The sequence below is a fragment of the Archocentrus centrarchus genome, chromosome 10, assembly GCF_007364275.1.
Source record: "Archocentrus centrarchus isolate MPI-CPG fArcCen1 chromosome 10, fArcCen1, whole genome shotgun sequence".
Taxonomy (NCBI): Eukaryota; Metazoa; Chordata; class Actinopteri; order Cichliformes; family Cichlidae; genus Archocentrus; species Archocentrus centrarchus.
In genome coordinates, this window is record NC_044355.1 from 18,150,205 (window position 1) to 18,168,078 (window position 17,874).

The window sequence follows — 17,874 nt, forward strand, 5'->3', positions numbered from 1 at the left end:
TGATACATGGTACTGATCAGTAACAAGGCTTAATGTGATAAGTTTGGAGAAATGTAAACAAATTCCTTTCTTTAAACCTTTTTGTTTAAAGCTGACACACACATGTGCGCAAGCGCATGTGTGTGGGTGTGTGTGTGAGTGTGTGTGGCATTAGCTACCAGATCTTTGTAGAAATCAGTCTAAAGCCACTCTAGCAGATCTGTGAGGCTATTCGCACAGCTTTGCTTTGATCTAAATACTAATTAGAATGCTAAAATTCTCACAGTAAGCAACTTCATTTGTGAGGCTGACAGTTTTGCCAGGCAGCTGTGACTTTTTAGTCATCCAAAATTTACGGTGAAAGAAGTATCTCCAAGGAAAGCTGAAAACATGGATAAAGTAAACTCACATCAGGATACTGTATATGATAATTATCATATATCCTGATGTGATATGTGATATATGATAATGATGTGAGTTTACTTGATACCAGAATTTCCGATTATAATCGGAAATTCTGGTATCATTAATAGAATCTGACTCCTACAACTGTGTGATCAGTACTTTGATGTGCGTTAGGGAAATATTTTCTTACCAACAAATTCGCAACAATTTCGAATTTAACCTTTTATCTGAAAATAATGATTAAAAAAAGAGTTACAACAGGAAAACAGCAATTTTAATTAACCTACATTCTGAGAAGCTAATGGCAAGGCCACTCAGACAATTAACTCTTTTTTTAATTCTTTTTAGTTGAAAATATACAAATTTGAGATGCCTGTGGCTTCCCATTATTTACCTGACATAAACTGCCTGTCTGCCTCTGGGCTGCAACCAAGCAGAACTACACTGACTGAGCTGTGCACAAAGAGTAATTAATACCTAAAGAAAGTTTTTTGCTCTGGTTATGAATGGTGTTTTATTGGCTCAGGCAGGGGAGGGGCACAGTGAAAGAAATCCTCTGCTGTAACTGCTGATTAGGCTACTAATTGTGGGGATTGTTAGCGTTAGGGTGCTTTTATTGGACAGTAGAGCTGACAAACTAACACCAAACTGCAAGTGGCGCCTCTCTCTTGTTGACAGGGTTGATGTTAGATTGGATCAGCAGGGGGGCAATTTTTTTTTTTTTTTGAGATTATTGTTTCACTGTCGTACAGCTGGCATTCTCTACTCCTGGACAACTAATACGGTCTCTGGCATTATGTATAATCTTTATCCAGCTGCACAGGCTTAACTGCAACATAGGTTGATTATTTTACTTCTTTAAAACATGATTTCTTCCATTTGTTTCTCTATTCCACAAAGAAAAAAATCCCAAGAGTGAATAAAAGAGAGAGAAACTGTCTGTTACGTCACTCGAGAAGTAAGACGTGTGTCTTCTGTTTTGTTTTTTTTTAACTGAGAAATGAAACAAATATCAAAATACAAAATCTATAATTCCTCTTGTCACAATTGTTCCATTTTTAACACCTGGTCAGGGTCGCCATGGCCTCCTCAAAACACACATCTACCTGATAATCCACAACAGCAAAACCACTGAAAGGTGAAATGAATAACGTCTGCCATCTCGTTTCAGTGCAATGCGCTGTTGGAAAATGGCAAAACTCCTCAGGTACAGCTCGAGGAAAACGACAAAGAGCCCAAGGCGCTGATCCAGCCTCCAAACTCCCCAGATCCCAATTTGATCGAGCATCTGCAGGAAGTGTTCCCTCAAGACCCAAAGGATCTGCTGCCAACATCCCAGTACAAGACACCACAGGACACCCAAAATCCATGCCCTTGAGAGCAGGAGCTGTTTTGACCGCATGGAGGTGTACATAAATTAGTCATTTGATTTTAATGTGGCTGATCAGTGCTTTGACACTATTGACCACTACCACTATGACATCATGGAGGAGTGGCTGATTGTTTTGCACTTCAGTCTGACATGCTTTGCAGTATTTGTAACTACGTCAGCACTGTTTTGCATCTTTGGAACTGTTTGATCACTTTGTGTTGCTTTGAAAATCTTAGTACAAGAGTAAAAATGAATAGAAACTGAAGACTATAAATAAAGACGGTGCTTTTTTTGAATATGAACCGCCGCTTAAGATTAACTCAATCGATTTTGATGACGTGGATTTGAAAGATTTTCTTATTTTTCGCTCATATCTGTAGTTCACCCTATGCATCTTATCATTGTGTACAACAGCTGAAGATTGGTGGTCAAGAAGGGTAAATGATGTGCTAAATGAGGGCAATGCAGGTTAGGTCTATAAGGCTTCTCTTCTTCTTTTTTTTTTTTTTTTTCCTGTAAATTGGACCCTTGGGCCTTGCAAAACTCCGTGCGTTTCAACCAGTGAGCCACGCGGGGCGCTGCTGCTCACTCAAAGCCAGAAAGCTGAACGGAATATTCAAAGTTTATAAAAAGGCTCGCAGCTGATCAGAGAGCAGTGGAGTGGAGAGTTTTACAGTAGTTATGATCCCGAAAAGGATGCCCAAGTTTAAAAAAAATAATAATCATAATAATGCTTCACATTGGGACTCGCGCTTGAAGTGTCATAAAACAGGCCGACTTATTAATTCCCCGTGCCTTTCTGTTGTTTTGTTTTGTTTCGTTTTTTTTTTCTAAGCGAGCTGTCGGTGGGCCTGCCAGTCGGTCAGTCAGTGAATCCGCAGCACAGCCAGCGCTCGCTCGAATATCCTCACTTCTCACACAGCGGACACGCTGGGGGTGGATGGGATCCCGGTGGCCGGTACGTGCGTGTGTGTGTGTGTGTGTGTGTGTGTGTGTGTGTGTGTGTGTGTGTGTAGTTTCGGGGAGTTGTCAGAGGTAAAAGAAACAAAAAGGGGGGGAAAGTGGGAGCACGCAGAATGCAAGAGAGAAGTTGGGAGAAAGAGGGAGAGATAGAGCGGAAAGAGAGGGGGAAGAGTTGAGTGAGAGAGGGAGCGAGAAAGAGTGAGCGAGCGAGAGTGAGAGACCTCGACGGAGAGGAGGAGGAGAGAGAGAGGGGAGGAGAGCTCCGTCTCTCCCGGTGCACTTGGCAGTCTAGTTGCGGGCTGCTGTGCTGTTGCTGTCGTGGCGTGGCTGGTCGCGCCAGGCGGGGAACTTCACCACACTGGAGCCCGGAGTCCCACTCTCTCACCTGCGCAGTTCGGAGCTGCCATGGGTTTCTCAACAGGATATACTGTCCTAATTATTCTACCGGCCTTTCTGCTGCACACCAGCGGCCTTTACATCGCCAGTAGCGTTGGTAAGTACAGTACAGTTAAACGTGGTCAGTGTTTATGTTGTTCTCCTTATCTGATCATATCTTATCAGCTGGGCTGCACGGGGCTCTTACGCGCTCACTGGAAGTGTGGAGCTCATCGTTGCGGGAAGGCACTGTCCTGTTTCTTTCTTGGATTTAATTTTTGCCATGCTTTTGCAGTTTTTGCAAATAATATTGTAGTGCGCATATGCAACTTCTGTAGCCTAGGTCCTGCTGTGGTGCTTAAAGGGACTTTCCGGAGGTCCCTCAGCGGTGCAAGCAGTGTTGTGATTTGCTTTTTCCCCATCCAGGGTATAATTTAATCTAGGGTGTAAGAGGGCATCTGATGCACCGGTTTACTGTCGGATTTTGCAGGGAAGTAGCCTAACATTACCCGATTCGGCCGCTGTCGCATCTATCGATCTGTCACAGGACGCTGGAGTCGGATGTCAGCCTATTGATCACACTATTATCAAATCATTCCTCCAACATGGAGGATGAAGAAATGTTGACAGTGTATGTTTGGTTTGATCAGTCTGCAAACTTTCTGAATTAGATCTGATAGGTGGATACTCATATTAAAAATTAGAACTGCATCCGGGGACCACATACAAGGTGACAGCATACTGTTTGACTGTGTAACGGCATTGACACCATAAAGTGGCCCTGGCTTAGTGTGTGCAGGCTGTGTGTTAGTGTATGAGCGCTGGGAGCGCATACACTAACACATCTGAGGTTGTTTCCAAAACGCACCTGTAATGTCAGTGTCACGTCACGCAAGAGAAATGATTTCTAATCTAATGTCAGAAGCACGAACTGTCATTTGATGTAAATTAAAAACGTTTATCGTATACTCACCTGTACTAATATAGTTTAAATATAATAACCAAATCATAAATGTTGATTATAAAAACAACGATGACAAATGCATTTCAGTGCAAATTAATAAGAAGTGCGGGAGAAAAAAGGCAATCTGAGGCACTGGATCTTTTTTTTTTTTTTTTTTAATAGAGGCTATCTGTTTATTCTCGGATTGAGCAGGTTGTGAGTGATAAAACAGCGCGATAGAGCCGCAATTAGCACCTTGATCTTGTACTGACTTTCCTGTTGATGGTGGAAGGGCAACAGAAGGTGTCAGGAGCGCAGCGCGCACTGCTGAGGCTGCCTTTTCCAGACGCAAACTGCCGAGCACGGGGGTCGCCTCCAGGTTCATGGGTGGGGCTGTGTGTGTGTGTGTGTGTGTGTGTGTGTGTGTGTGTGTGTGTGTGTGTGTGTGTGTGTGTAGGTATTTGAAAGGTTAGTGATTTTAGTTTTTATTCATCACGTGCTCCCTTTGACGCAGCTTGGAATAAGGAATAAATAATTCCATGCCAGACTTGACATTTTCCTTATCCCTTTTTTTCCTCCCCCCCCTTTCTTCCATTCCCACGACTCTCGATTTTCTCCACTGTTTATCCCCCATTCTTCTCCCATGTCATCCCCTCTTCTTCATGCTGTTTTTCCCCTTTTTTATTCAACTTCTCCCTTCTGACCATCTCCCACATTTGTATATTTTCCTCACCAAATAACAATAATTCACCTTCTTTCACCTCCTCTTGCCTTACTCCCTCCCTCCCACCCAACTTACCTGCCCTTTTCCTAGACTCCCTGCAGCACGTCCTGGGGGAGTATGGACTGGTTAGGCCGATCAGTGTGGACGCAGAGGGCCGCTTCTTGTCACACGCCGTCTCGGCTGGCAGCATAGCAGGAGGGCAGTCCCGTAGGCGCCGGAGGAGGGAGGTAGGAGAAGGCAATGATGAGTGGGAAGGACCAAGAGGAGCTGTGCCCCCTCGGGAAAGGCTTTACTACAACGTCACCGTCTTCGGCCGGGAGTTCCACTTACGTCTGCACCACAATGCCAGGCTGGTTGCACCCGGAGCCAAGATGGAGTGGCATGATGACAACGACAGCATCCGGCACTCTGAGCCATTGCATGATGAATGCTTGTATGTGGGTGACATCACAGACACACCAGGAGCCACTGTGGCGATCAGCAACTGTGATGGCCTGGTAAGTGTGTTACCTGTGCTCTTCTCTCCTCACTGAAAAGATGTCTGTGGACAGAATGACATGAGGGGACACAAGGGAATGGACAGAGCTAATAGTAAAAGCAAGATTTGACCCACTTTTCCTGGCTGACACCAAAGCTCAGAAGCACACATGGGGGTCAACCTTCCTGCTCTCCCTGTTGTCCTCTAAACTGGCTATAACACTAGGTCTGCCCTGAGAAATGCCTGAGTCATGTTTCCATCCCTATGTTCTCTGCATCTTTTAGTTTAGTCATGCAAAGGGAGAGGGGAGGGATTACTGATGTTTCAAAGATAACCTCGTTAATTATCACTACCTCAGCTAATAAAATAGCATTTAGCAGGCTTGTAATACATAGATACAGAAGGGATGGACAAGTTGATAACACTACAACAACATTCAAATTTAAACTGCCTCCATAAAATATTTTGGTTGCACAACAGTTGCTCAAAGAGCCCAAATTGTAAATGCTTTTAATAGAGCTGATGATGAATAGGGAAAAATGAAAGGAGACAGCAAACAGTTGGTGAATGGCTGTCAGTAAGCGAGAGAAGTGAGATATAGACGGTGTGAAAACTGTGCACAGGAACTGTGCACAGGAACTGAGACGAAATGAGACGATGCAGAAAGATGGAGACCAGTGCTCGAGGAAGAGGTGGAATGGACAAGTGTGAAAGATATGCCTCAGGGCAGAAGAACATAGGCAAGCAAATATGAGAAAATATGCACAAGAGGGTTTGCACAGGCACTGATGAGATTCGAGGGAGGAGTTTTATTCATTAGAAAAAAAAGTGTTTGTTAGTCAGTCGGCTCGGCCCACCACTGGAGCTGAGCAGCAGCAACTGGATCCGTTTAGGGTCGAGGACACTAGGGACTGAGTGAGCAGCTGAGAGAGCAGGCAAGGTGCCAGGACAGCACAGGCCTGACATGCCCACTTAGCTTGACACCAGCCAGTGGCAACTCACTGCTGTTGCTGCTTGCTACAGACTGTCATTTCAGAGCCTATTGGCAATTTCTTATAAAGATTACTGTCACAGTGTAGTTGGTTACACATAACAGATCAAGCAGTGCTGATCAGTGGTTTGTTGAGCGCACAGCTTTCTGTTTTTTTGACTTTTTTTTTTTAACATATAATTCCTGATCTGTCCATAATGGCGGCACAAAGATCAATTGTTAATGTGACAATGTTAGAAATGGGGAACAACATCTGGAGCCCATGTTATCCACATTAGGGTTGTGTGTCCTTTAAATTCCTTTTAAATGCAAGGTGCCAGTCGGTGCCAGAAATATTAGTTGGGTAAATGTATTATTCTTATTTTATTAATGTACAATTACAGGTACCGTTTTAAAGATGTTACAACACCACCGGCCACTACCCGAGGCTGCAGCCATGAAAGACCCCCCCCCGCCCCGTCCTTCTAGTGCAGTGGTTCCCAAAAGTCAAGAACCAGACAATCCCCCCAGCCTAGAAACCTGTCTTCACTCTCATCAAAATACAAGAGATGTATTTTCTTGAAAGCTTGATTAAAAAAACATAAACAACACAGGCTCTTGGCTATAAATTGCTAATACTACCCAGTCATATGTAAAGTGCTAATACCAATATGTGACCCACTTGCCACTGGGACACAAACTTCAATACAAGACAAGTAAATTTAGGTCAGAGTAATGACTAATATCACAAACTAACCACCTCCTATTACCAGTTTTGATTCACTTTTTATATAAGTAAAAACATTTATATGAATATGTAAGGATGCATTCTTGTGAATAATTTCAAACTGAATCTCTGTTATTGCTGTGGCCCACCTGGTGAGCTGTGGCCCACACTTTGGGAACCACTGCTCTAGCGTAGTTTACAGTCCTGCAAATGCATCAGCCTACACATTTGGGTTTGAACAGTGAACAGAGAGGGGTTTTCACCCACCGCAAACGTGCTCCCGTACAGTCCTCTAAAATACCAGCTGCACAGTGATGGATGTGGATGACCTACGCGTTGGTCGAATGCTGATAGGTTGACAAGTGGGCCGGAATAGGGAACAGAGTGACAGCAGAATTCACCAGGATCAGGAGAAGTGCCAAAAAGAGATCAAATATACATCATGAAAAGTACAGACAGTGGCTCCAGTGGACACTTTCCACTGTTTTTAACACTCAGTTTCACTTCAGTACTTTGAATAACTTTTCCATGGCTGTCTGACGGATCAACAACAGCACAAGAGCAGCCCACAGACCTGTTGTACCACATGCTTTTGACACTGCCCCCCCCCCCCCCCCCCCCCCCTCTGCAACAAACACTCTCTGCAGGTACACAAACAGTCTGTGACTATCCTCAGACTGCCGTTGCGCTACACCTGCTCAAGCTTGAAACAAGCATCTCTTGATCACAATATGGTAAATGCACTGGTTTTTATATGGCGCTTTTCTACTCGAGCACTCAAAGCGCTTTATACATGTCTCATTCACCCATTCACACAAGTGCTTTCTATCTAACATTCACACACATTCACACTCTGATGAACACACCGGCAACAACTCAGGGTTCAGCAACTTGCCCAAGTATACTTTGGCATTCACACTGGAGCAGTCAGCGATTGAACATCAGCCCTCTGATTAGCAGATAACCTGATCTACCTCTTAAGCCACAGTGACGCCAAATTAAGAAAGTTGTAAACAAGCATGGGGAAATAAACAGATGATATCTGTGCTAGCCAGCTCTGTTCTGTAGTACATTGATGTAATAAAAAAAAAAAAAGGAGTGGTGTATGGTTTGTCAGCATAAACTAGAATATAACCAAGTGACTTGTAACCATATTCTGCTTTGGGGTGTGGACGCTAACCTGAACTAAACCAAGGCTACTGCTGCTAGCACTGCTAAGGTTAGCCAGCACATTTCAGTGACATTTAAAACATTTAAAACTTTAATGGTTTTGTATATCTCTTAAAATACACACAAAATATTTGTTTTGCCAGTGTTTAACTGTGTCCTCAGTTTTAAATGTTTTCTGAGGGTTTTGTGAATTTCACCCCAATTTAACAATGATTAGTTGTTTTAAATCACCAACATGGTGGTGGCAGACTGTTTACTTAAAAGGTTAACATTATATTTTGTTGGCAGGACACAGACCGAAATGTTGAGATGGTAGCCTGCTAACAATACTACAAGGTATAACATTTGTTCATTATGTTAGTTTAACCATTTTTATAACATTAGCCAATACATACATTTTAGCCTAAGAAATGGTAATGTGAATTTCAGGATAACACCGCAAAGTACTTTAATACCCAACTCTTACTGCCTTTCTTATCAATAAGCAGCAATACTAGTCACCATCTTTCACATGAAGTTCCTGCTGTGAGTGGGTAGTTTTTCCTGTGTTTGTGGGCGTCCTTCTTCTTCTTCAGCATGTGAGGAAAGACTAGAACACTTGTATGCTGCCCCCTTCCTTTTCAGAAGAATTGCAACCTTGGGCTGTCTACAGTACAAAGAAAAAAAACAAAAAGGTACTGTTACTGTTTTCAGAATTTTGGTTTCAAAAAGTAGTCCAAGTATTGACTCTGGTGACATCCCTAGTAACTAATGCCACAGAATTTGGTTTGTACCTCAGACTCCTAGTCAAGCAAACGATTCTGGTTTTGGTTAAATGCGCTTTCTCAAGTCAACGTGGACTTTTCAGTATTAAACCAGACCGAGAGCTTTTCTTTATCATGACCAAATGTAGTGAGAGCCTCATCATAACTGTAAGTAAGTCGAATGATGCTTTTAGACACAATAAGTGAACATTATATTGCAGCATTTCCTGTTCTGGTAGAAAAAAAACACAGTGCAAGTTCAGTATCAACATATCTGTTAATCAGTTTCCTCATTCCATTAGTATAAAGTAATATTCAGCCATATTTATGTGTTGTTGCAGTTCAGTATCAACATAAATTCAAGCCCTGTAAACGAGATAAACCGAGGTGCAAGCAATGCACATAAAACATATAAAACATATTTGGAATTGAAATGCATTAAAACGTTTGTTAGATCTCACGTAGTGACACAGAGTGTTTTGGTGAAAAATGCTAAATGTAAAGATGTCTTAAGACAGGCTTGAAAACAATTTGAAAATCTAATCTTAGATATGCTTTTTAAAAAATGCTAGAGGCAGATTTCCTTAGAACATTAAAATTTAGACTACTTATTAACTCTTCTTAATATGCACATGCTTGGGTACCTCTTTTTGTAAATACAAAAATGTGCAAAAAATATTTTGATATCAGTGTCGTATGGATCACATGCAACAGCCAAAAAAAAGAGAAGAAAAATCCCTTTTAACAATCACGTGAGAGCTGTCTGCTTAGATTTAATTTGTTTCTCTCTGCCCTTGAACAACTCACATCATTACTAATCAATTCTTACAACCTGTCTCCCATGCCAAGAAATACAGCCAAGTTCTGCCTAGCTCTACCCACATCTGTCTTTTTTAAAGCCAGAAGAGCCACGCAGGACAACTCTGCCCAGTTTTACCTCAGTTTTGTTTTGTTTTAGCTTTTTTAAAAAATGTATTTATTTTTTTTAATTATTGACCCAGGCACCTGGTTAGAGTGTCTTCTGCCCTGTGTTGTCATTCACAACCAGAGGTGGCAAAAGTACTAACATTCTGTACTTAAGTAGAAGTACAAGTACTTGTGTTAAAAAATACTTTGGTAAAAGTCGAAGTACTGGTTCAACTTCTTTACTTAAGTAAAAGTAAAAAAGTACAGGCTCTGAAATTTACTCAAAGTAAGAAAGTAAAAGTAGCTCTTTGGAGGACGTTTCTACCTGCTATTTTTGTGTAAAGCTAACTGAACCTTATTATATATTATTGTAATAATATAAAATAATACATGAGAACACAAACGTTATTCCAATCTAAATTTTAATTCTAATGAATGTACTCGGCTTGAATCACAAACTGTGAAAAGGAATTTAAACACAGCTCTGTTCTCTGTGTCCTCCATAGTAGAGGGTGACTGTGTCTCCACCTAAACACCAACATGAGGATACTCAGGGGTTACAGTGGGATTCAGAAGGTGGAGGAACCCTAAGATCAGCTGTAGTGGCTCTGCATGGGGAGAAGAATCACAACTTTCTATTGTGAGCTGCAGTAAATGATGTTGGTGTGCAGGCTGTGATCAGCTGACCTGCTGCTGCTGCTCTGAGGTTTACTGCTCTGTGTGGATGAACTGAACTCACAAAGATGTAACCCAGTATTTCACAGCTCTCTGAGCTGATCTCCATCCCCTACACTGACAGCATACAGGCTGTAGAAATGTTGGATTCAGTGAATGAATCTCAGCATCAGCAGCTTTGATTCAAACTCATCTCTGCTGCACTGATGTAACCTGTAACTCTGACCATGAACACAAAGTGCACCAACACAGAGCTTTACTGTAAATACAGTACAACAAGCTAACCTATTTATTACACACTAAACTGCAGTATTTTCATCCACTCTTTGAATTACACAAAGTCAGCATACTTCAGTTTATTTTCCAGTCCTTACCTTTAATTCTAACCTCTTCTTCCTCTCCTGTCCTCTTTCTCCATCTCTGAGTGAACTTCTCTCTCTTTGCTCTCCCTGAAATGCAGCAGCTCTTCTTTTAGCTAGTAGACACACTGTGTGACAAACTGCACACACTTTGTGTGTTTGCTGATATTTGTTGAGCATTTAAAAATGTTGCATTTACCTGCCACACGTTACTCCCTTCATGCTCGCTCCTCTTCAGTACCGCTAGCTAAGCTGTTTGTGTCCTGCGAGCATAACTTACGGATTCGGTCCGGCCCGCTGTGACCCCTGATTATAGCGCTATAAATGAGACATTAATTACATGGGTTTGTGTATTTAATCCCTTTGTACCCGATAAGCCCCGGTGATGGAGGATACGCCAGTACGATTGTCTCTTATATGTTAATATTCCTCCGTTTAGGCTCAGATCGCTTGATCGCTTGATGGCGACCGGAAACGCAAACTTCTCCCTGACGTGTTAAAAAGTAACGAGTCTGTTTTGAAAATGTAAGAAGTAGAAAGTACCGATACTTGTGTAAAAATGTAGGGAGTAAAAGTAAAAAGTACTCAGAAAAATAAATACTCAATAAAGTACAGATACCTAAAAAATCTACTTAAGTACATAACGAAGTATTTGTACTTCGTTACTTCCCACCTCTGTTCACAACCAAGAACCTTATGCCGGGTGTGACCCAGGAGTGTGATGAGGGAAGATGGAATAGAGGCAAAACAGGGACAGGAAGTGTTTAAACACAAACTATAACTAAAACCAAAGCTAAAAAAATAAAAAAAATCAGTAAAACTGTGATAACCTCTTAAGTTCCTTTAATAAACAATTCCTTTAATCAAAGGGTCCTGGTGGTTTCAGGGTCCTGCGTTTGTGCATGCTGGCTGTGTAAGCGCCTGCTTATTGGTTTACCTGTTTGACTTCAGAAATGTTGTGTATTCAAATATAATCCTTGTTAGATGAAGATAATACAATTCAAAATAACACAGTCCTGATCTTATCTGATTAATGTATTCAGCAACATGGATGGAAAATCTTTCAAATGCAGCCAGTTCAGAAAGGCTTTATTTGGTATTTGAGGTTGGAGGTGCGGAAAAATTGTTCTAGGACGCTTTGCTGCACTATTGCAAAGACAGAGACACTGCTTGCTTTATAGTTGAATTTGAAGGCGAGGTGGTGCCGTGGTTGGCATGTAGTTGGCACGGGGCTGGCGGTTCTATATTGCATGCCTGTGCCTGTATGGGTTTTCTCAGTTAGGTTTGTTGGCTGTAGCTGTGAATGGCTTGTCTCTGTCTCTGTATTAGCTTTGTGATGGACTGGCGACCTGCCGAGCTGGGATGGGCTTCATCCTGCTCTGCCCCTGTTTGATTAATACTGTAAGTGGCTAAGAAAGTGATGATTTGAGATTTTGTCATCATTATTAAAAAAATAACTGTCTCGCATGAACTCACAATTTAGCATTAAAACTAATAGGAAGAAAAACCTGCTCAGTTAAAAGTTAAGCAAATTCAATTATTTGAGGTTCTATGAAAAGTGGAACAACTGAAATTTGGAGGTTAATTTTTTTTTTTTCAATTACCGCCAAAACAAAAACAGAAATTTCTTCTTGGCAAAAGAAAGTGGATTATGGTGAGAACTCCAGAACATATCTATATTTGTATGTGTGAGAGCCTCTGGTCGTACTTGTGGCCTCTCCTCCAGCTTCTCCTTCTGTGTTTGTTCATAGGCGTGGAGACCGATGACTGTGTTGACCTGATGTTGTGCACATGTATATGTGAGGTCATTGTTTTTGCAAATTCTGTGGAATGTCAAGGGTCAGAGACTCCCTGTTTTTCATTGATTCGTTGATAGGAGATCAATGATTACAACTTATAGAAATTTGTCATTATAATTTTCTCGCTGTGAGATTCTGAGGTTAGCCGGGGACTGGCACAGAGTAGCTTTGTAAGGATTATACTGTAAAAATTCATTCTAAACGTAAAAGTTTGGCATGCATTAATGCAAACTCACAACAGCTAAAGAGAAAACTTGTAAAGAAAAAAAAAAGAATCTTAAATAGACAACGGTAAAAAAAAAAAGAAAAAGATAAAAGTATAGACAGACAGGAGATGATTGAGTAAAATTACTAAAAGTCTGAAATATTCACATATTCCACCAGGATAACTTTTCAAATCAAATCATTTACATCAGAACTGTGTAGCAAATCATGTAACAACATCAGATATTTGAATAATCCTCAAACTGTGGTAGACTGAGAGCTGAATACTTTGTCCTACTAGCTGACACAGATCATCTCTCGCTGCAGCGTGGCACATCCAGATATTTATCTCTAGTTTGAGGCTTTCAGCTTCAGGTAATCAGCATGTTCAAATGGCACGGCAGCTATACTCTACTGTGGGAACAGAGGGTCCAGGTAGGCTAAAAATCTGGGAGGGTGAGAAGTGATCTTAATGGCTTTAACAGAGGAAGTGAGCTACCTGTCATCTTGGCTTTTACTCCTAAAATCCAGGTGGATTCACACCTGCATAACAGGACCCATGTTTTCACAGATGTGATATACAGTATATTGCATAGCTTTTGCTCCTTATAAACGTCACAATAACTGCACCTTTACAATTCAGGTAAATGCTCAAGTAAATGGCAGAAGGAGAAGCTTTTTTTTTCTTTTCTTTTCTTTTTTTTAAAGCTGAACCATCTTTACCTCTCTGCATCACAAAAACTACTGCACACATTTCTCTTATTGTCTCCACCCCTCGCTTCTCTCGCTCCCTCTGTCTCGTGTTTCTTGGCCAGCAGCGGTAGCAGCAAGCAGGAGAGCCCTCCTAATGATGGTCTTAAAAGAGTCAGGGAAATGACAGAGAAGGAGAAAGAAAAAGAATGTGGCAGACAGCTTTTTGCTCCCCAACACCCACAGATTCAGAGCGCCAGCGAAAAGGAAGAAGACAGTAAGAGGCAGTGTTCCTTTAGTGAGCAGGCTTTGTCTGTTTTTAGCAACAGCTCTGCTCCTAAGTGTTGATCAGAGAAGTGGTGTTGGGGGTTAAGGGTATTGCAACCCCCCCCCCCCCCCCCCCCCCCCCCCCCTAGAAAAGACAAAAGTTAAGAGCCAAGATCTTACTAACTAGAAGATATTTCATGCATATTATTTTTATAGAGTGGCCATCATTATCTCAGCAGATAATTAGTCCTGAAGGTGTTGCCCTTTCTATATTCTGATATGCCATATTCATGTGTGGCTGTGTGACGCAGTCTGTTCATGTGTGTTATTAGTACACAGCAGGAATGCCGGAAGGCGGCAGTGTTATTTTGGTGCTTTCATTGAAAAGACTCAGATATGAACTGCAAGGAGAAATGCCAAAGCACTGACAGGTGTTTTATTTATTTATTTTCTGTGGGTGGGTGCTTGGAGCGGGCACATTCCTCACAAATACTACATACTATAAAAATCGTCTTATTAATTGAGTGCAACTGATGTTGTTACTGTTCTGCCTCAAAAATTAAAGGTGGTTAAGTTATAGCTGCTGCACACACACACACACACACACACACACACGTATGTGCGTGCACATCCACTATGGGAGTACACACTCACATGCACCCAGCTCTGTGCCAGCTTAGGGGTAATCATGTGAGAGAGTGTTGACAGAGGGGCAGGCCTATCACAGTAATAGCCCCAGAACTATTAAATGCCAGCGACATGGACACTTGCGCCAGCCATGCCCCTGTAATACACTCAGTCATTACCTCTGCATTAGAAGTCAATAGAGAAGGAAGCCCTGGGCTGAGCCAACTCATCCATCCATCCAGTCCAGCAGTTAAGCTTGGTCAGGCGTGACAGCTCACTGGGCCCTACAGCATGTTATTCCACCCCGGGTCACACGATAAGCAGCTCTCAACTGTAATCAGCTCAAATTGAAATGATGACATCAATTACAGCACGGCGCACAGCTGTTATTGACCCCAGCCCTCACTGGCTGTGTAGACTAAGCTGTGTAGAAAGGGAGGGGGAAAAAAAAGAAGCGTAGGGGTGAGCCCTGCAGGAGCTGCAGGGCTGAAGGGAGGGCTGGGTGTGGAGAGGCCAGACTGCTGAGGCATGGTATGAATGAAGAGACAGTGAGAGAGAGAGAGAGAGAGAGAGAGAGAGAGAGAGATGTGTTCTCAGTATCTGATTGCAGGTTTCCACCCTACAGTGTAGCTCTACTCAAACACACAATTACTCAATCTAGAGCTATTATCAGACTGAGAGAGAAACAGAGGGAAAGAGAGATAGAATCAGACAGAGAGGAGGCCCATTCTGAGGAATGCAGCACAGAGCAAATGAGTGCTTTTACCAGAGCTGTGATTACTGCCACTCACTCAGTGCACTTAACCAGCCCCCTTGCCGTCCTTTCCTCTTGCTCTGTCATTCACAGAGTGCTGGCTCAGAGCTCCAGGTTTGTTCGAGTGGTTGAAATAACAGGATTCACCAAAGAAAAAAATGCAGTGGAACCCCAGCAATTTTAAGGGAAACTCCACTGTGATGTCATGATCACAGAGAGTTATTTTTATATGCTGAAATCTGGTAAAACATGTTCAAATGATGTGGCAGTGGGGATGAGATAATACAGGATACATTATAAGAGAGAGGCGAGGCACTCAATGAATCCTGAGTGGAAATCTATTGGAGAATTTCTTAGCGGCACAGTTGACCTGCCCCAAAACAACAGCCCAACCTGAATTGTTGTACTGATACACAAAATACATTCATACCAAAAATAGACAGTCAGAGCTTATCCGATACCAAGCCGTCCAGCGTCCGTCAGCTTTTTGCTAAAGTCACTACTCCTCAGTCATCTGGAACTTGGCATAAATACTCTTTGGGTAAGGCTCAACAAAACAAACTTTAAAAAAAAATGAATGAATTAAAAAAATTTTCCAGAAATACTGTACCTCCCTACTCCTCCTTTATTTATTGGCAAATTCTTCTGAAACTTATATAATATAGTATTCACTGGGCAAAGGACTACAGAATGTTACAGAGTTTCAATTTTATTTTTTATTGTTTACAAATTTACAAATTTGTAAACAATAAAAACATTGACCTGAGACTTACTGTTTTTATTGTTTGTTTTATTGTTGGTTGACCCGCAGCCTTTACATTCCAATATATCACATATTCTACAAGTAAAACATTAAACAGCAGAGCTCTATAGGCCAACACGTCTCTGTTTAAGTGTTTGGTTTTTTTTTTTCATTTTTGTTATTGTTATTATCATGTAATACTGCTGATTCTATACATAGTTATTGTGTCTCAGAAAGCTGTGCTATTGCCTCAGACTTTTGTGCACTTCTGTGCACCTCTGCCAGGTAAATCCAGGTGAAGTTCAGGTCTGCAGTGCATATGTGAAACTGTCTGGAGTCAGAACCAATATGGCTGCTGAGTGGCGATAATGAAATAAGGATTTCCTGTTTCTATTATGTGTTAGCCATGCGCTGGACTAGCGACCTGTCCAAGGTGACCACTTGCCTGACCCTTTGAAAGCTGGGACAGGCTGTCAGTATTTATGCCTGTCATTTCAGGCAGTGACAATGATCCAGACTGGTGCCACTTGACTAGACAAAAAGCATTTCAGGGTCAAGACAAATAAATTAAACCTATCATGCCCTGAAATTCTGAAGGATCAAGGGTGACAATGAGGAGAAAAATGCAGGGATAAAAACTGAATTGAGTTCTAACCATAAAGTTAAGATGAGCTCATAGAAAGCACAATAAAAACGAATAATAAAAAATGCAATGCAGTAGAAATTAGCCTTTTTGGAAATGTTTTCTTGCCTGCTGGACAGCCACCATCAGCTTGACAGACATTCATTTAGCCAGCCAGTCTCACAGGCTGCAGGAAGCTGATCGATGCTGGCCACATCGGCAGTTCTGTAGGTCCCAGCAGCCTCTGAGGAGGATCTTGGAAACAGGACGAGACATCCTTTACTTGTTTCAGCATCTTAACAAGCCTTCTGCCTGCTTCTCCTGATTGACCTGACCCAAGTCTCCAGTGGCCACACTGTTTTACCTCCCAGCCACCACACAGGTGGCTTTGTACTCTTAAAGCTTCCGCTCGCCTGGAAGTTTTCCCCACATAATCCTCACAAACAAAACACGAGAGAGAGAGAGAGACAGCGAGAGAGACAGCGAGAGAGAGACAGCAAGAGAGAGAGAAAGAGAGAGAGAGAGAGAAAGAGAGAGAGAGAGACAGCGAGAGAGAGACAGCGAGAGAGAGACAGCGAGAGAGAGAGAAAGAGAGAGAGAGAGACAGGAGGGAGTGTGGGGGAGGGAGGAAAATGAGAGTAACTCAAAGGGGGGAGGGAGGCACAGCTCAACAGAATCTTAATGTGCACAAACCTGAACAAGAACAACGGCGACATCATAACCATCACCACCTGCTCAGTGCTCTGTAAGAAGGAATGGGGAATGGGGCTGTCTTAATTAACTTGAAGAATTATTGCTTTTTATTGTCTCTTCGCTTAATCTGAGGTCACTTGCTTGCATCCAGAAGCTCACACACTTCTCTGCCTGATCATAGATAATTTATGCTTAACAGTTGCTGTCAGTGCATGTGCATTTTGTCCCAGTCTGATTGTATTAGTTGGATTGTTCTTTCTCATTTCTGTTTTCAGTTTGTGTGTTCCTTAATGGAACAGATCTGTCTGCATCTCTGTCAGCATACAGTATCTACAGTTGAAAAACATTTTTGCTTGGTGCAGCAGGCAGCTAAGCGGCAAGAATCGCACCTCATAACAGAACCTCACACCCTCCTCATCTTACTAAGGCTTCCGGTTTTTGTTTTCTGCAAGAGAAAAATAATCACTTTTTCTCTCCCCGTGTGTTAGGTTTGGGGTTTTTTGCCAGTGTATGAGGATCTCGGGAATTGTTACAGTACCAGCATATGTAATATATTATATAATAATATATTGTATTCTAATAACTGACTCTGTGGGGGCTGGAGTGGAGCAGCAAAAACAAAGAAACACATCTAGTGCTTTGATCACTGTGACTGATCATCTGCCAACGTGTACAGGGAAAGCTTTG

General features: G+C 42.1%; 1 protein-coding gene across 1 annotated transcript in view; it reads left to right on the plus strand.

Moving 5' to 3' along the window:
- The first annotated feature begins 3,032 nt into the window (after window positions 1-3,032).
- LOC115787112 (A disintegrin and metalloproteinase with thrombospondin motifs 2-like) overlaps window positions 3,033-17,874 on the plus strand; it is a 131,385-nt gene continuing 116,543 nt past the window's right edge. Inside the window, 2 exon segments of the mRNA XM_030739685.1 lie at window positions 3,033-3,212; window positions 4,852-5,258. Of these exon segments, the coding sequence (XP_030595545.1) occupies window positions 3,125-3,212; window positions 4,852-5,258 (495 nt within the window). The 5' untranslated portion in view covers window positions 3,033-3,124.